This window comes from Salvelinus namaycush, chromosome 15 (assembly GCF_016432855.1).
Source record: "Salvelinus namaycush isolate Seneca chromosome 15, SaNama_1.0, whole genome shotgun sequence".
Lineage (NCBI taxonomy): Eukaryota > Metazoa > Chordata > Actinopteri > Salmoniformes > Salmonidae > Salvelinus > Salvelinus namaycush.
The window spans coordinates 3,372,184-3,393,207 of NC_052321.1; the positions used below are offsets into that span (position 1 = coordinate 3,372,184).

General features: G+C 42.3%; 1 protein-coding gene across 1 annotated transcript in view; it reads right to left on the minus strand.

Moving 5' to 3' along the window:
• Window positions 1–313: 313 nt before the first annotated feature.
• The window catches only part of LOC120059801 (deubiquitinase DESI2), a 24,364-nt gene continuing 3,653 nt past the window's right edge, over window positions 314–21,024 (minus strand). The window contains exons 2-5 of the mRNA XM_039008850.1: window positions 15,736–15,808; window positions 12,546–12,639; window positions 3,015–3,156; window positions 314–2,790 (exon numbers count right to left, since the gene is read on the minus strand). Coding sequence (XP_038864778.1) covers window positions 2,539–2,790; window positions 3,015–3,156; window positions 12,546–12,639; window positions 15,736–15,808 — 561 coding nt within the window. The 3' untranslated portion in view covers window positions 314–2,538. The remainder of the gene's footprint in view (window positions 2,791–3,014; window positions 3,157–12,545; window positions 12,640–15,735; window positions 15,809–21,024) is intronic.

A 21,024-nucleotide genomic window follows, 5' to 3' on the forward strand; every position in this document is an offset into this window, starting at 1 on the left:
CACAGTTCCCTAAGAGCTGCCCCTCAACCATCCGAGATCCCCACAGTCCCCCCGTAAAATAATTCCATTCCACTCCAAGACCCCCCATATATATACACACACACACTCTCATTCCCACACTGAATGAGTGTGTATATGCATGTGTACAACACTGCCCCTCAGTGTCATTCAAAACGTACTTTTTGATGTTTAATTTTGACTTTATTTTTTACACTTTTATCTTTGACCATCATTATATCCCTAGCCCAGCAACTCCACTCCCACTTGCCTAGTTAAATAAAAGGTTAAAAAAAAAAATGTAATAGTTCGATTTTCCTCCCATTCAATGTGGTTTACATCAGACTCTGTGTGGCCTTATTGTATGCAATGCAACAGGACAGGAAAAAAATATATTGGTGTTATTCTTGTATCTTTATTCCATTACCATTCTTAAAATTGTGGCATCGTCTTTCAATTCAGGGAAAAGCACATTACCAATTGAGGTTAAAATTGACACAATAGAAAAAGTTATCGGACTGTTCTTCTCGGTAGAAAGTGTCAAAAAAAGATTTCAATGGTAAAGCATGGAATACTGACCTCTATAGAACCCATTTCAAATCCATGGGTTCAATTCACTGACCTCTATAGAACCCATTTCAAATCCATGGGTTCAATTCACTGACCTCTATAGAACCCATTTCAAATCCATGGGTTCAATTCACTGACCTCTATAGAACCCATTTCAAATCCATGGGTTCAATTCACTGACCTCTATAAAACCCATTTCAACAAGAAGAAAAAAAATCTTCCTGATAATGCCAACAAAAAAAAAGAGTTACGCATTAAAAAATAAATACAAATATAGATTATTTAAAAATCTAAGTATATAAACAAATTGTTTTTCCCCCACCCAGTTGTCATGGAGATGGTGTATGGTAATGAGACACCTGTGTAACAACCACAGGTCATGTGATTTCCTTCCTGAGAGGGGGATGGGGTACAGAAGGGTGGAGGCAGACAGACAGACAGTAAATCAAGGAGAAGAGAAAGGACAATATTATTCTCCAGAAATATGTATGGAATACAATGGAGTGGGCTTTACAAGGCAATACTATTGAATTTACAAGAGCAGCATTATAAACGCATGAACAGAAAAGGGTGAATAACATGTATCCTCATGTCTGTCTCGTCTGGAAACAGCATTATTTATGTGTTTTTTTTAATGGAATAGTAGTCAGTGTAGTACACTAGTCCAGGATTTGACTGGTAGGACCACTTCCCCCTTGTTTCAGGAAGCACATGTGTAAATCCAACTCATTCAGAGACATTTCCACATCAATTCAAAAGACATTTAGAAAAGAAAAAAAACCTTTTCCTTCACACAATGCTCCCACTGTAACCCAGCCCCGACACACCAACTCAATCACTCTGTGGAATCAGCTGGGAAGGCAGTAGAGAAGGCCGCTGGGAGTGTCAACCAAGGCCTGTGATTCAACAGTTACTATGAATTTCATCATGAAAGATTTCCATGGAAGAACGAGTGTAAATGCAACTTTCAGAGTCATCTGACAGTGTTATTCATGATAGTGGTAAATTGGCAAATGACATGGGGTTGCAGACACCATCTTGTTAAACAATGCACGAGACCATGCTATGGACAAATAACACCCTAATATAAATATTCATATGATAAAATGAATATGATCAGAGATTAAATTTAGATGTCTTCACTTCTTGTCGAATCCATTGTTTTCAGTTAACAATGTCGTTTTAAGGTGCTAGTTCAAAACAACCCACAGGTAGTTACTCCTAAACAGAGAATATATATCGCCGTATTGGGTTCTGCTCCTTCAACTTCTAAAAAAATGGCCAGCATATTAACTTACCCCTAACACATCAACAAAACAAACATCGCTGATGATTACAACTGAAGGCCAAGTAAGGGAGTTATTGAACCTCTTGAAACTAGCAGAGAGTAACATCCTGCTAAATGCCACAATACTAGTAGTCTCAGACTGAGAGATACTTAGTCTGCATCCCAAAATTGGCATAGGGTGCATCTCTGTGGTGTCAGATATCTAGTCTAAAGAAGAAGCTGCTCTGGAAGGAGGGCATCAGGGATGAAGGCTGACAAAGGTTTACAAATTCCTGGAAAAAGACAAATACTAGAAAGTACCCCAGCCCTCTGGTCAATCTGAGAGAGCCATGCCATGCTCTGAGTTAGTTTGTCAACACCTATAACAAATCCTTCAGAATATATCTACCGTACTCTAACAAGGGAGAAAACCAGAGAAAGGATCCAAGGGGATTTTGCAGGTCCCCTGGCCCCGGCGGCTTCATGAGTTAGTACTAGCAGGCTAACTAATCATCCGTCCCCCGTCTCTGTTCTCAGGGGTGGTACTATGAGGTCAGGTGGTTATTCAGTCAGGCCCACAGATATTATATCACTACATCCCCTGCAGGGGTGAGCTGGTGACCTTCTGGTCCAGAGTTCAGAGGTCAAAGGTCATTGAAAGAGAGTCCTATTGGCTATTCTCTTCAGACCCTACAGTTATTGGTTCAGACTCGTGTATGGCGACAGCTGTGTGAGGATCCGGTGCCCGCCCCGGCGGTCCCGGAGGCTGAGTTGGGGTCGTCGTCGCTGGACTCCCCGGCCTCTCGCTCCTCCTTGTGGAGACCCATGCTGATGTGGCTCTGGAGGGCAGCGGGGGTCAGCCACTCCTTAGGGAGGCAGGTCTGGAGAAAGGGCACGCAGGAGCTGAAATAGGCCAGGCGGTTCACCCAGCGAGGGATCTCACGCCCACACAACAGCTGGAATAGAACGAGTACAACTAAAAAAAAAAAATACTCCACCAAAAAAAAAATATTTTTTATTCAATAGGCATTACTCCTTTAAAAAAAAAAATGGTTGTATTGCTCTTATAAAATTATCCAGTTATCAAGTTACTCGACAATAACGTAAATATATTTCAGATACTGTACGTGTGATCAAACAAACAAATGTGAATAATTGCATGAATGTTTCTTCTACTGACCTCAGACAGCGAGGATGAGAAGTGGTTGCAGTTCTTGTGCATTAGATGGTAGGAGTTGCCCTTAAAATCTGTCCCCAGGTCCTCCATTATTTTATCCATATCTTCCTCTGCAAAGTCTGTTGTGCCCAAAGCGATAGCCTCCCTGTGTAGAATGAAGAAAACAAAGCTGATATGGACATACCAAACTTGGAAAAACCGGTGCTGGGTGTAACGGGGAATTATTTTATTAATTCCTCTCCTGTATTTTAAGTACTGAGGATCCTACCTATAAGTACTGAGAATCCTACCTATAAGTACTGAGGATACTACCTATAAGTACTGAGGATCCTACCTATAAGTACTGAGGATCCTACCTATAAGTACTGAGGATACTACCTATAAGTACTGAGGATCCTACCTATAAGTACTGAGGATCCTACCTATAAGTACTGAGGATACTACCTATAAGTACTGAGGATCCTACCTATAAGTACTGAGGATCCTACCTATAAGTACTGATGATCCTACCTATAAGTACTGAGGATACTACCTATAATTACTGAGGTTCCTACCTATAAGTACTGAGGATACTACCTATAAGTACTGAGGATCCTACCTATAAGTACTGAGGATACTGCCTATAAGTACTGAGGATCCTACCTATAAGTACTGAGGATCCTACCTATAAGTACTGAGGATCCTACCTATAAGTACTGAGGATACTACCTATAAGTACTGAGGATACTACCTATAAGTACTGAGGATACTACCTATAAGTACTGAGGATCCTACCTATAAGTACTGAGGATCCTACCTATAAGTACTGAGGATCCTACCTATAAGTACTGAGGATCCTACCTATAAGTACTGAGGATCCTACCTATAAGTACTGAGGATACTACCTATAATTACTGAGGTTCCTACCTATAAGTACTGAGGATCCTACCTATAAGTACTGAGGATCCTACCTATAAGTACTGAGGATCCTACCTATAAGTACTGAGGATACTGCCTATAAGTACTGAGGATCCTACCTATAAGTACTGAGGATCCTACCTATAAGTACTGAGGATCCTACCTATAAGTACTGAGGATACTACCTATAAGTACTGAGGATCCTACCTATAAGTACTGAGGATCCCACCTGTAAGTACTGAGGATCCTACCTATAAGTACTGAGGATCCTACCTATAAGTACTGAGGATCCTACCTATAAGTACTGAGGATACTACCTATAATTACTGAGGTTCCTACCTATAAGTACTGAGGATCCTACCTATAAGTACTGAGGATACTACCTATAAGTACTGAGGATCCTACCTATAAGTACTGAGGATCCTACCTATAAGTACTGAGGATCCTACCTATAAGTACTGAGGATACTACCTATAAGTACTGAGGATCCTACCTATAAGTACTGAGGATACTACTTATAAGTACTGAGGATCCTACCTATAAGTACTGAGGATCCTACCTATAAGTACTGAGGATCCTACCTATAAGTACTGAGGATCCTACCTATAAGTACTGAGGATACTACCTATAATTACTGAGGTTCCTACCTATAAGTACTGAGGATACTACCTATAAGTACTGAGGATCCTACCTATAAGTACTGAGGATACTGCCTATAAGTACTGAGGATCCTACCTATAAGTACTGAGGATCCTACCTATAAGTACTGAGGATCCTACCTATAAGTACTGAGGATACTACCTATAAGTACTGAGGATACTACCTATAAGTACTGAGGATACTACCTATAAGTACTGAGGATCCTACCTATAAGTACTGAGGATCCTACCTATATGTACTGAGGATTCTACCTATAAGTACTGAGGATCCTACCTATAAGTACTGAGGATCCTACCTATAAGTACTGAGGATACTACCTATAATTACTGAGGTTCCTACCTATAAGTACTGAGGATCCTACCTATAAGTACTGAGGATCCTACCTATAAGTACTGAGGATCCTACCTATAAGTACTGAGGATACTACCTATAAGTACTGAGGATACTACCTATAAGTACTGAGGATACTACCTATAAGTACTGAGGATCCTACCTATAAGTACTGAGGATCCCACCTGTAAGTACTGAGGATCCTACCTATAAGTACTGAGGATCCTACCTATAAGTACTGAGGATCCTACCTATAAGTACTGAGGATACTACCTATAATTACTGAGGTTCCTACCTATAAGTACTGAGGATACTACCTATAAGTACTGAGGATCCTACCTATAAGTACTGAGGATCCTACCTATAAGTACTGAGGATACTACCTATAAGTACTGAGGATCCTACCTATAAGTACGGAGGATCCTACCTATAAGTACGGAGGATCCTACCTATAAGTACTGAGGATCCTACCCAATAAGTACTGAGGATCCTACCTATAAGTACTGAGGATCCTACCTATAAGTACTGAGGATCCTACCTATAAGTACTGAGGATCCTGCCTATAAGTACTGAGGATACTGCCTATAAGTACTGAGGATCCTACCTATAAGTACTGAGGATCCTACCTATAAGTACTGAGGATACTACCTATAAGTACTGAGGATACTACCTATAAGTACTGAGGATACTACCTATAAGTACTGAGGATACTACCTATAAGTACTGAGGATACTACCTATAAGTACTGAGGATCCTACCTATAAGTACTGAGGATACTACCTATAAGTACTGAGGATACTACCTATAAGTACTGAGGATCCTACCTATAAGTACGGAGGATACTACCTATAAGTACTGAGGTTCCTACCTATAAGTACTGAGGATCCTACCTATAAGTACTGAGGATACTACCTATAAGTACTGAGGATCCTACCTATAAGTACTGAGGATCCTACCTATAAGTACTGAGGATACTACCTATAATTACTGAGGTTCCTACCTATAACAAGTCTACCAGTGTTGAATGTTATGGTTGAAGTTTGGCTCCATTCTGTGTCTGGGACACACTGATAATGTATCTGTCACACTGTGTGATTCTGTAGCAGCTGATGTTGTGACTTCCTACAAGCGTCTCAGTCTGGTGTTTAGAGAACATTTAGTGCCATCTGATTAATATATACAGTGCCTTCAGAAAGTATGCATACCCCTTGACTTATTCCATATTGTATTACAGCCTGAATGTAATATGTTCTCACCCCTCTACGCACAATACTCCATAATGACAAGGTAAAAACATATTTTTTTTAAACATTTTTGCAAATTTACTGAAAATGAAATGCAGAAATATCTCATTTACATAAATATTCACACCCCTGAGTTAGAATCACCTTTGACAGTGATTGCAGCTGTGAGGATTTCTGGGTAAGTCTCTAAGAGCTGTGAGGCTTTCTGGGTAAGTCTCTAAGAACTTTGCACACATTGATTCTACAATATTTGCCCATTATTATTTTCAAAATCATCGCTAGACAACCCTTTTCAAGTCTTGCCATAGATTTTCAAGCAGATTTAAGTCAAAGCTGTAACTTGGCCACTCAGGAACATTCACTGTCTTCTTGGTTAGCAACTCCAGTGTAGATGTGTCCTTGTGTTTTAGGTTATTGTCCTGCTGAAAGGTGAATTAATCTCCCAGTGACTGGTGGAAAGCAGACTGAACCAGGTTTTCCTCGAGGATTTTGCCTGTGCTTAGCTCTATTCCATTTATTTTTTATCCTGAAACACTCCCCAGTCCTTAACGATTACACGCGTACCCATAACATGATGCAGCTACCACTATGCTTGGAAATATGGAGAGTGGTACTCAATAATGTGTTGTATTGGATTTGCCCCAAACATCACACTTTGTATTCAGGATTAAAAGTTAATTGCTTTGCCACATTTTCTGCAGTTTTACTTTATTGCATTGTTGCAACCAGGATGCATGTTTTGGAATATTTGTATTCTGTACAGACTTCCTTATTTTCACTCTGTCATTTAGGTTAGTATTGTGGAGTAACTACAATGTTGTTGATCCATCGTCAGTTTTCTCCTATCACAGCCATTTAACTCTGTAACTGTTTAAAAGTCATCATTGGCCTCATGGTGAAATCCCTGAGAAGTTTCCTTCCTCTCTGGCAACTGAGTTAGGAAGGACGCCTGTATCTTTTGTAGTGACTGGGTGTATTGATACACCATTCAAAGGGTAATTAATAACTTCACCATGTTCAAAGGGGTATTCAATGTCTGCTTTTTTTATGTTGACCCATCTACCAATAGATGACCTTCTTTGGGAGGCATTGGAAAACCTCCCTGGTCTTTGTGGTTGAATCTGTGTTTGAAATTCACTGCTCGACTGAGGGACCTTACAGATAATTGTATGTGTTGGGTACATGATACTCAACGTTTCCTTATGTCCATCATGAGGTTGCTACAAACTAGCCGATGAATGAAAGTTTACAACGTAGGTGCACCGATCGCGAGAAATTTGAGTAATCAAGGTGACAGACATTGACATATTCAATAACTCCTTGCACAATCTTACCTGCATCTAGCTCATCTAGGGTGTAATCATTACTCCAAACTGTTGCAAACGAGAGTTTCTACTGGACAAATTCAGGTGTTTTTCAACCGAATCGGCAGAACGAATACACTCCTGATCACACGCAAACACAGTTCACTTTTTTTGCAGCCACATACAAACAGCATGATCCTGTTGATCGTTGTATTCCTTCTAGCATCTACACACTCTCCTCCTCTCACCTTTTCCCATCGATTGTGGACTTCAGTGCACAACACATCAGCTTTCTGTGACCAGGTGCAAAAAAATTACAACTTTCCAAGCCAAACCTTCATATCATAACCACTAACCGCTACATACAGCGTACATCGTTGTCACCATATTAATGTCACGGTCAACATAGTTACAAGAACTAACTTGTTAGTAAACCCTCTACAATCATGCTGTACAGTGTAGAGTTGCCACGGTAATATCACGGTACCAAAAATGATACTGATGATACCAACGTTTTAGAATACCGTAGTACGATATATGATACATATGATACTACCGACTTTTTCAGCCCTGTCGATCTAAAGAACCTGCTGGGACCTGTTATAAAGTGTTTACAAAGTCTGTTGTGTTTATAGATTCAGTTGAATTGAAGCGGACAGCCACTAGTCTCTTGTATGAGCAGGTCCAATAATATCCACAGCACTTTCATGCTCATATCACGTGTGGCAGCTGTACTCATCCAGCGACATCCCCTACCAGCCCTCACTCACCTGCTCTCTGTTCCGCTCTTCACATCCCCTACCAGCCCTCACTCACCTCTCTGTTCTGCTATTCACATCCCCTTACAGCCCTCACTCACCTGCTTCTCTCTGAGTCTGCTCTACCTCTGTCAGTTTAAAAAAACATATATAATTTGGTGGTAATGGTGAGCGGGGATGCAGACCAAGACCCTGTTGAGTTGTCTGTTGTTAGACGACGTTACATTGGAGCAGAGCGCAAAGCTAGCAACGTTGATACATTTGTATAATTTAATCGCCTGTTAAAACCAAGAACAAAGACCAGTCTGAGTAGACTTTGCAAGTTCACCGTTATGTAGCCTCTGAGTGTCGGGGGGGGGGGGGGGGGGGGGTGGAATACAGCTTATCGGCGGGCATATTTGCAGCTTTACAGCAAAGAAAACTACTTGTCTCTAGCCTAAACGGTTAAAAATATGACCCATATTACCGAAGGTGGCTTTACAAAATAATTATGTTGGGATTCGAGTGGGATTTGGGATTAGTTATTGGTTTGATAACAAACAACGTTGTTCAGTCATGTTACCTAGCAACGTGGTAACAAACAACGTTGTTCAGTCATGTTACCTAGCAACGTGGTAACAAACAACGTTGTTCAGTCATGTTACCTAGCAACATGGTAACAAACAACGTTGTTCAGTCATGTTACCTAGCAACATGGTAACAAACAACGTTGTTCAGTCATGTTACCTAGCAACATGGTAACAAACAACGTTGTTCAGTCATGTTACCTAGCAACATGGTAACAAACAACGTTGTTCAGTCATGTTACCTAGCAACATGGTAACAAACAACGTTGTTCAGTCATGTTACCTAGCAACATGGTAACAAACAACGTTGTTCAGTCATGTTACCTAGCAACATGGTAACAAACAACGTTGTTCAGTCATGTTACCTAGCAACATGGTAATAAACAACGTTGTTCAGTCATGGTACCTAGCAACATGGTAACAAACAACGTTGTTCAGTCATGTTACCTAGCAACATGGTAATAAACAACGTTGTTCAGTCATGTTACCTAGCAACATGGTAACAAACAACGTTGTTCAGTCATGTTACCTAGCAACATGGTAACAAACAACGTTGTTCAGTCATGTTACCTAGCAACATGGTAACAAACAACGTTGTTCAGTCATGTTACCTAGCAACATGGTAACAAACAACGTTGTTCAGTCATGTTACCTAGCAACATGGTAACAAACAACGTTGTTCAGTCATGTTACCTAGCAACATGGTAACAAACAACGTTGTTCAGTCATGTTACCTAGCAACATGGTAACAAACAACGTTGTTCAGTCATGTTACCTAGCAACATGGTAACAAACAACGTTGTTCAGTCATGTTACCTAGCAAGCTAACAACATGGTAACAAACAACATAGTGTAACGATCCTGGGTTTATAAGCGCGGATATCGACTCTGCCGCACGAGCATGCTTTTGCAGCACAGTCGATAGCGCGCTGGACTTCGGGCTAGAAGGTCGAGGGTTCGAGGCCTGCTCCCTGCCTGTTTCTTTACATTGGTGTCAGAAGTGGGATGCTCCCTGCCGTTTCATTACAATAGTAACAAACAGCGTTGTTCAGTCATGTTACCTAGCTAGCTAACAACATGGTAACTTGACAGTAGGTTTAGGCACATTTGATTGGCCCAGGAGGAACGGAAAAGGATTTGCTTCTCATGAGATGTGCTTCAAATGGTTGGGTTCATATAGGCCCAGTGGTGTAAAGTACTTATTAAGTAAAAAAAACTTTCAAGTACTACTTAAGTCGTTTTTTGTGGTATCTGTACTTTACTTTAATATTTTTGATAACTTTTACTTCACTACATTCCTAAAGAAAATGATGTACTTTTTACTCCATACATTTTCCCTGACACCCAAAAGTACCCAAAAGGTCTAATTTACACACTTATCAAGAGAACATCCCTGGTCGTCCCTACTGCCTCTGGTCTGGAGGACTCACTAAACACGTGCTTCGTTTGTAAAGGATGCCTGAGTGTTGGAATGTGCCCCTATCTGTAAATAAGAAAATGTGTCTGTCTGCTTTGCTTAAAATAAGGAATTTGAAATTATTTATACTTGTAATTTTTGATACTTAAGTGAAAGTCACCCAGTAAAATACTACTTGAGTAAAAGTCTAAAAGTATTTGGTTTTACTTTACTTATATATATATATAAAAAAGTACAAGTATAAATAATTTCTAATTCCTTATTTATACTTAAGTAAAACCAAATACTTGTAGACTTTTACTCAAGTAGTATTTTACTGGGTGACTTTCACTTTTACTTGAGTCATTTTCTATTAAGGTATCTTTACTTTTAAAGTATGACTATTGGGTACTTTTCCCACCACTGTATAGGCCTAATGTAAGCATAAACTATACTGAACAAAAATATAAAAACACAACAAGCAACACTTTACATTTTTTTACTGAGTTACAGTTGATATGAGGAAATCAGTCAATTTAATTATCTAATTTAAATGAGTGCCTGCAGGCACTAATCTACGGATTTCACATGACTTGGCTCATTGCGCTCTAGCGAGCCGGGTCTTGCGCCTGCAGGCTGACCTCGGGTCGTCAGGTGAAAGGTGCTTCCGGGTTAAGCGGGCGGCTGCTGAGAAGCGCGGTTTGGCGGGTCATATTTTTGAGGATGCATGACTCGACCTTCGCCTCCCGGGCCCGTTGGGGAGTTGCAGCGATGAGACAAGATCATAAATTGGGGAGAAAAAAGGGGTAAAAAAAAAAAAAAAGAAATAAACAAAATGGTCCTCACAATTGGCCTCAGGATCTCTTCACGGTATTTCTGTGCATTCAAATTGCCTTTGATAAAACGCAATTGTGTTCCTTGTCCGTAGCTTATGCCTGCCCATACCATAACCCCACCGCCACCATGGGCCACTCTGCTCACAACATTGACATCAGCAAATCGCTCGCCCACACGATTCCATACACGTGGTCCGCGGTTGTAAAGCCGCTCTGACGTACTACCAAATTCTCTTAAACGACGTAGAGAAATTAACATTCAAAATACCGCAAAAATGCAAATTTAAAGCATAAAAACATGATATGGCCACTATGCCAGGGTTCTCCCAAAATAAGATTGTCGCTGCGCCACATTACCAACTTGGCTGCGCCACTATGTAACGATTTCAGAGCAAGTGAAACAGTAACTTCGATTGTTGTGAATTGCGCAACAAGCCAGTCATACATTCAGAGCGTTATGTTCCTCAATTAATTCAGTGCATTTCAGCAGTAGGCCTAGTCTATCTCGATCTGTCCAATCATACAAACTTGTAACCGCAATTAAACAAAAGGCAAATGACCGAAGTTGCTAAGCTTACTAGATAACCTCCAACGAATGACAGAATATCTCCTATTTGTCAAAATCAAGTTGATGATTATACAGATAGCAGATCAGATAAAGGGGAGATGGAGAGTGGAAATAGTTTAAATATCAAGATATCTTAACTGGCACCAACTCTGTTAAAAACAAATATCCATATCTACTCCCATACGGTTTGTTGATCACACATTCTCTACCGAAGCTCTCATAGGGGCAGCAATACGAGACAGCGCAGAGAAGCGGGTGAAATGTTAAAAGCAGTATTTTTTACATGGATTGGCAAGAGACGTGCTTTGACAATGCAACCTATGGATTACAGAATACAGTTAGTAATTTATGCGAGACAGGAGTCAGAATTTAGCGATTGGGATGATAGAAAAATAGCCTAGACTCTATAGAAGGCTATTACGTGAGTCAATAGATACATAATACTCTTGATTTAGGTTACATTGTTGCTAGCTAAATGTTTCTGATCAGTGATCGATGAGCAAACAAATACACTTGCTACCACTTCCACTTGTCCAGCCAGAGATCAATTAACCAAATATACACTTGTATAACATGTCAGCAAAATGTTCTGATTGGCCAAATGTATAAGCAAACTAGAATAATGAACAATTTTATTTTAGAAATCTGGCTTTTTTTCCGGGTTTGAGCTCATTTAATTTCTGTGATGTCAGACCAGGCCTGGGCTCGGGCTTCAGCTCACCGGACTTGGATCGGATCGGGATCGAATGTTCAGTTCTGATGACATCTCTTAATAAACTGCATTCTGAGCTTCTGTTGTGAAACAGCGGCCATTGACCACTTCTTTATCTGACTAGGCACTTTGTAGAACCCTGTGTGTGTGTGTGTGTGTGTGTGTGTGTGTGTGTGTGTGTGTGTGTGTGTGTGTGTGTGTGTGTGTGTGTGTGTGTGTGTGTGTGTGTGTGTGTGTGTTTGTCTGTGATAATGTAAACTCACTTGAATTTGAAGGTCTCTCCTAATTCAGTGGTGTTTCCAGGGTTTATTTCAAATATACCACTAAATGGGTACGGATGACCTCCATACGCAAACTCTGTAATAAAGACGAGAAGAAAGGAACACATTGAACATCGGTGATGTATCGTCGCTCACATTACAGGTGAGGAATGAAAAGAGAAAAAGAAATGCTGTCACCATCTCGCCTTCCAACAAAGGAACTGTGTAGCAAGCTGAAAGTGAGAAGATACTGTGTGTGGTGAAAATATATAATGTGGTGTGAGAAGATACCGTGTGAAGATATCATGTGGTGTGAGAAGATACCGTGAGAAGATATCATGTGGTGTGAGAAGATACCGTGAGAAGATATCATGTGGTGTGAGAAGATACCGTGTGAAGATATCATGTGGTGTGAGAAGATACTGTGTGAAGATATCATGTGGTGTGAGAAGATACCGTGAGAAGATATCATGTGGTGTGAGAAGATACTGTGAGAAGATATCATGTGGTGTGAGAAGATACCGTGAGAAGATATCATGTGGTGTGAGAAGATACCGTGAGAAGATATCATGTGGTGTGAGAAGATACCGTGTGAAGATATCATGTGGTGTGAGAAGATACCGTGTGAAGATATCATGTGGTGTGAGAAGATATCGTGTGGTGAGAAGATATCGTGTGGTGAGAAGATATCGTGTGGTGTGAGAAGATACCGTGAGAAGATATCATGTGGTGTGAGAAGATACCGTGAGAAGATATCATGTGGTGGGAGAAGATATCGTGAGAAGATACCGTGTGGTGTGAGAAGATATCATGTGGTGTGAGAAGATATCGTGTGGTGTGAGAAGATATCATGTGGTGAGAAGATATCGTGTGGTGTGAGAAGATATCGTGTGGTGTGAGAAGATATCGTGTGGTGGGAGAAGATATCGTGTGGTGTGAGAATATATTGTGTGGAGTTCGATCAATGTGTCATCCTAGCTGATAGATTGTTAAGTAGACATGAGGAGCCTATTATAACTCAGATAACACAGAAAAACATCCTCATATAAAAAAACAATGAATTACCCTGTGAAAGTTACGCGATCTTCCGCGTTACTTCTGGGTCATGTCCCCTAATCTTTTGAATGGGCTTGACAATTATATCATCAAATTCGAGAAAATGCAGTCATGGCCAAAAGTTTTGAGAATGACACAAATATACATTTTCATAAAGTCTGCTGCCTCAGTTTGTATGATGGCAGTTTGCATATACTCCAGAATGTTATGAAGAGTGATCAGATGAATTGCAATTAATTGCAAAGTCCCTCTTTGCCATGCAAATGAACTGAATCCCCCCAAAATATTTCCACTGCATTTCAGCCCTGCTACAAAAGGACCAGCTGACATGTCAGTGATTCTCTCATTAACACAGGTGTGAGTGTTGACGAGGACAAGGCTGGAGATCACTCTGTCATGCTGATTGGGTTCGAATAACAGATTGTTCTTCCTCTGTCAATCATGGTTACCTGCAAGGAAACATGTGCCGTCATCATTGCTTTGCACAAAAAGGGCTTCACAGGCAAGGATATTGCTGCCAGTAAGATTGCACCTAAATCAACCATCTATCGGATCATCAAGAACTTCAAGGAGAGCGGTTCAATTGTTGTTAAGAAGGCTTCAGGGCGCCCAAGAAAGTCCAGCAAGCGCCAGGACGTCTCCTAAAGTTGATTCAGCTGCGGGATCGGGGCACCACCAGTACAGAGCTTGCTCAGGAATGGCAGCAGGCAGGTGTGAGTGCATCTGCACGCACAGTGAGGCAAAGACTTTTGGAGGATGGCCTGGTGTCAAGAAGGGCAGCAAAGAAGCCACTTCTCTCCAGGAAAAACATCAGGGACAGACTGATATTCTGCAAAAGGTACAGGGATTGGACTGCTGAGGACTGGGGTAAAGTCATTTTCTCTGATGAATCCCCTTTCCGATTGTTTGGGGCATCCGGAAAAAAGCTTGTCCGGAGAAGACAAGGTGAGCGCTACCATCAGTCCTGTGTCATGCCAACAGTAAAGCATCCTGAGACCATTCATCTGTGGGGTTGCTTCTCAGCCAAGGGAGTGGGCTCACTCACAATTTTGCCTAAGAACACAGCCATGAATAAAGAATGGTACCAAAACATCCTCCGAGAGCAACTTCTCCCAACCATCCAGGAACAGTTTGGTGACGAACAATGCCTTTTCCAGCATGATGGAGCACCTTGCCATAAGGCAAAAGTGATAACTAAGTGGCTCGGCGAACAAAACATCGATATTTTGGGTCCATTGCCAGGAAACTCCCCAGACCTTAATCCCATTGAGAATTTGTGGTCAATCCTCAAGAGGCGGGTGGACAAACAAAACCCCACAAATTCTGACAAACTCCAAGCATTAATTATGCAAGAATGGGCTGCCATCAGTCAGGATGTGGCCCAGAAGTTAATTGACAGCATGCCAGAGCGGATTGCAGAGGTCTTGAAAAAGAAGGGTCAACACTGCAAATATTGACTCTTTGCATCAACTTCATGTAATTGTCAATAAAAGCCTTTGACTCGTATGAAATGCTTGTAATTATACTTCAGTATTCCATAGTAACATCTGACAAAAATATCTAAAGACACTGAAGCAGCAAACTTTGTGGAAATAATATTTGTGTCATTCTCAAAACTTTTGGCCACGACTGTACACAAAAATCACGTGTGCATTTATGGGTGTATTTACCTCTGCCAGATGCCTTTCATGAAGTGTTTGCACTGAAGAACATTGCTCTACGTTTTTGCCCATTGAAAACTATTCAAAAAGCCTACAAAAGTTTTTTTTTAACTACAAGGCTACTTCCTGGAAAATTACATGTCACTTTTATAGTTTTTTTTTTTTTTAAGTGTATGATGTAGCAGCCACCTTATCTTCTAGGTACAGCCTGTGACTGAGGGCATTATGAATAAGACCCGTCTGTCTGTCTGTCTGTTTGTCTGTGGGTTGATGCTAAAACTCTCTCTCTCCACACATTATGATTCAATGGTGAGTAACTCAGGAGAAAAGAACAACAAAATGACAGAATCTCAATGGGATAGAAGCTGTGGAGAAACATTCCACATCGAACATTCCATTTAGCCAACAGCTCACTGACTGAATGAGTGAGTGAATGGCTGGATGAATGAAAAAGTAGTGAAGGTCTTCCTCTGTACCTCGGCCATAGATCTCAATGCCTGAGTGGTAGACTCCAACACCCAGAGTGGAAGTGTATTCGTTGATCCAGTACTAGAGAGAGAGAGAGAGAGAGAGAGAGAGAGAGAGAGAGAGAGAGAGAGAGAGAGAGAGAGAGAGAGAGAGAGAGAGAGAGAGAGAGAGAGCGAGAGAGATATTCAACAGTTAGATGTCCTGGAACGGTTGGAATGCCATTTTCTCCCCCCTTCAAATCATCCTCCTTAAACTGAAATATGAGAGTGAGTTTGCGTGTTTAAAAAAAAAAAATATTGCACGTTTTGTATTTTGAATTTCAAATCCTGAAATTTAAAATGCACAGTCAAATTGTAATCAAGGTGTTAATAGAAGCATCTCTGACCACCAAGTACATGTTCTCGGAAGCACGGGGAAAGTTAAGGGATGCTACTCATAATTTCCTCTACACATGCGGTGGCGGTAACACTCCTATTCCCTACCCACCCTTACAGAAACCCTCTCTTCCCAATCAGGGGCCTGTAATAAGGCTAATCAAGTGACTCAGATTAGAAGTGCTGTTTTCAGTTTAGCCTTTTAGATCAGAGTTAATATGGTTACATGGGACAGGGAAGACCTGATCCGAGATCAACTTTATACATATGGACCCTGACCTTTGGTAACACCCCCATCACCACAGATCCTATCTCCTCCCACAAAAATCAAATACATTTTTATTTGTCACGCTTCGTAAACAAAACAGGTGTAGACTAACAGTGAACTGCTTACTTTTCCAACAACGCAGAGAGAAAAATTGAAAAATTACAGAAAAATAATAACACATGGAATAAATACATAATGAGTACCAGGTAATAACATGGCTATATACCCGGGGTACCAGGTAATAACATGGCTATATACCCGGGGTACCAGGTAATAACATGGCTATATACCCGGGGTACCAGGTAATAACATGGCTATATACCCGGGGTACCAGGTAATAACATGGCTATATACCCGGGGTACCAGGTAATAACATGGCTATATACCCGGGGTACCAGATAATAACATGGTTATATACCCGGGGTACCAGATAATAACATGGCTATATACCCGGGGTACCAGGTAATAACATGGCTATATACCCGGGGTACCAGATAATAACATGGCTATATACCCGGGGTACCAGGTAATAACATGGCTATATACCCGGGGTACCAGGTAATAACATGGCTATATACCCGGGGTACCAGATAATAACATGGCTATATACCCGCGGTACCAGGTAATAACATGGCTATATACCCGGGGTACCAGGTAATAACATGGCTATATACCCGGGGTACCAGGTAATAACATGGCTATATACCCGGGGTACCAGATAATAACATGGCTATATACCCGGGGTACCAGATAATAACATGGCTATATACCCGGGGTACCAGATAATAACATGGCTATATACCCGGGGTACCAGGTAATAACATGGCTATATACCCGGGGTACCAGGTAATAACATGGCTATATACCCGGGGTACCAGATAATAACATGGCTATATACCCGGGGTACCAGATAATAACATGGCTATATACCCGGGGTACCAGATAATAACATGGCTATATACCCGGGGTACCAGGTAATAACATGGCTATATACCCGGGGTACCAGGTAATACCATGGCTATATACCCGGGGTACCAGATAATAACATGGCTATATACCCGGGGTACCAGATAATAACATGGCTATATACCCGGGGTACCAGATAATAACATGGCTATATACCCGGGGTACCAGATAATAACATGGCTATATACCCGGGGTACCAGATAATAACATGGCTATATACCCGGGGTACCAGGTAATAACATGGCTATATACCCGGGGTACCAGGTAATAACATGGCTATATACCCGGGGTACCAGGTAATAACATGGCTATATACCCGGGGTACCAGATAATAACATGGCTATATACCCGGGGTACCAGATAATAACATGGCTATATACCCGGGGTACCAGATAATAACATGGCTATATACCCGGGGTACCAGATAATAACATGGCTATATACCCGGGGTACCAGATAATAACATGGCTATATACCCGGGGTACCAGATAATAACATGGCTATATACCCGGGGTACCAGATAATAACATGGCTATATACCTGCGGTACCAGGTAGTAACATGGCTATATACCCGGGGTACCAGGTAATACCATGGCTATATACCCGGGGTACCAGATAATAACATTGCTATATACCCAGTGTCCAGGTAATAACATGGCTATATACCCGGGGTTCCCATAATGACAAAGCGAAAACAGGTTTTTAGAAATGTGTGCAAATTTATTACAAATAAAAACATTCAGGCCGGCCTCCCGAGTGGCGCAGTGGTCTAAGGTACTGCATCGCAGTGGTCTAAGGTACTGCATCGCAGTGGTCTAAGGTACTGCATCGCAGTGGTCTAAGGTACTGCATCGCAGTGGTCTAAGGTACTGCATCGCAGTGGTCTAAGGTACTGCATCGCAGTGGTCTAAGGTACTGCATCGCAGTGCTAGCTGTGTCACTAAAGATGACCGGGAGACCCATGGGGCGGAGCACAATTGGCCCAGCGTCGTCCGGGTTAGGGGAGGGCTTGGCCGGCAGGGATGTTCCGGACCCATCATGCACTAGTGACTCCTGTGGCGGGCCGGGCGCAATGCACGGTGTTTCCTCCGACACATTGGTGCAGCTGGCTTCCGGGTTAACTGGGCGTTGTGTCAAGAAGCAGTGCGCGGCTTGGCTGGGTTGTGTTTCGGAGGACACACGGCTCTCGACCTTCGCCTCTCCCGAGTCCGTATGGGAGTTGCAGCGATGGGACCAGACTAACAACCAATTGGATACTATGAAATTGGGGAGAAAAAAGGGTTAAAAAAAAGTACCTTTAAAAAAAAATAATTAATAAACAGGTATTCAGACCCTTTGCTTTGAGACTCGAAATTGAGCTCAGATATATCCTGTTTCCACTGATCATCCTTGAGTTTCTACAACTTGATTGGAGTCCACCTCTGGTAAATTCAATTGATTGGGCATGATTTGGAAAAGCACACACCTGTCTATATATGGTCCCACAGTTGACAGTGCATGTCAGAGCAAAAGCCAAGCCACGAGGTCGAAGGAATTGCCAGAGCTCCGAGACAGGATTGTGTCGAGGCACAGATCTGGGGAAGGGTACCAAAAAATGTCTGCAACACAGTGGCCTCCATCATTCTTAAATGGAAGAAATTTGGAACCACCAACTCATCCTAGATTTGGCCGCCCGGCCAAGCTGAGCAATCGGGAGAGAAGGGCCTTGGTCAAGGAGGTGACCAAGAACCCGATGGTCACTGACAGAATTCCAGAGTTGGGAGAACCTTCTAGAAGGGCAACCGTCTCGACAGCACTCCACCAATCTAGCCTTTATGGTAGAGTAGCCAGACGGAAGCCATCCCTTAGTAATAGGCACATGACAGCCCGCTTGGAGTTTGCCAAAAGGCACCTAAAGGACTCTCAGACCATGAAAAACAGAGATGTTATTGTCTGATGAAACCAAGATTGAACTCTTTGGCCTGAATGCCAAGCGTCACGTCTGCAGGAAACCAGGCACCATCCCTACGATGAAGCATGGTGGTGGCAGCATCATGTTGTGGGGATGTTTTTCAGTGGCAGGGACTGGGAGACTAGTCAGGATCGAGGCAAAGATGAACGGAGAAACGTACAGAGAGATCCTTGATGAAAACCTGCTCCAGAGTGCTCAGGACCTCAGACTGGGACGCGCAGGTTCACATTCCAATAGGACAACGACCCGAAGCACAGTGCCAAGACAATGCAAGAGCAGCTTCAGGACAAGTCTCAATGTCCTTGAATGGCCCAGCCAGAGCCCCGACTTCAACCCGATTGAACATCTCTTAAGAGATTGAAAATAGCTGTGCAGCGATGCTCCCCATCCAACCTGACAGAGCTTGAGAGGATCTGCAGGGAAGAATGGGAGAAACTCCCCAAATACAGGTGTGAAAAGCTTGTAGCGTCATACCCAAGAAGACTCGAGGCTGTAATCGCTGCCAAAGGTGCTTCAACAAAGTACTGAGTAAAAGATCTGAATACTTATGTAAATGTGATATCAGTTTATTATGCTTAATAAATGTGCATACATTTCTAAAAATCTGTTTTTGCTTTGTCATTATGGGGTATTGTGTGTAGATTGTTGAGTGGAAAATATAATTGAATACATTTTAGAATAAGACTAACGTAACAAATTGTGGAAAAAGTCAATGGGTCTGAATCCTTCCCGAATGCACTGTATTTCGCTTGGGGGTATAAGCTGTTCAGGGTCCTGTTGGTTCCAGACCTGGTGCATTGTTACCGCTTGAGGTGCAGCAGCAGAGAGAACAGTCTATCACTTAGGTGGCTGGAGTCTTTTACAACTGTTAGGGCCTTCCTCTGACACTGCCTAGTGTAGAGGTCCTGGATGGCAGGGAGCTCGGCCCCAGTGACTGGGCGGTATACAATATCCTCTGTAGCACCTAGTGGTCGGGTGCCAAGCAGTTGCCATACCAAGCGGTGATGCAGGCAGTCTAGATACTCTCATCCTTGCAGCTGTATAACTTTTTGAGGATCTAAGGGCCCATGCTGAATCTTTTCAGCCTCCGGAGGGGGAAAATGTTTTGTTGTGCCCTCTTCACGACTGTGTAGGTGTGGTAGGACCATGATAATTCCTTAGTGATGTGGACACACCGATGAACTTGAAGCTCTCGAACCTGCTCCACGACAGCCCAGTCGATGTGAACGTGCTCGACCCTCCATTTCCTGTAGTCCACGATCAGCTCCATTGTCTTGCTGACTTTGAGGGAGATGTTGTTGTCCTAGCACCAAACTGCCAGGTCTTGGACCTCCTTGCTGTAAGCTAACTCATCATCGTCGGTGATCAGGCCTACCACCGAGTCATGTGTGGCCATGCAGTCATGGGTTAACAGCGAGTACTAATCACGCACCCCTGACGGGCCCCCATGCCGATGGTCAGCAGGTTGTTGCCTACTCTAACCACCTGAGGGCGGCCCAGCAGGAAGTCCAGGATCCAGTTGCAGAGGGAGGTGTTTAAGCCCAGGGTCCTTAGCTTAGTGATGAGCTTGGAGAGCACTATGGTATTGAATGCTAAGCTGTAGTCAATGAAAAGCATTCTCACGTAGGTGTTCCCTTTGTCCAGGTGGGAAAGGACAGTGTGGAGTGCAATAGAGATTACATCATCTGTGGATCTGTTGGGGCGATATGCATTTGGGGTGGGTCCAAGGTGTCTGGG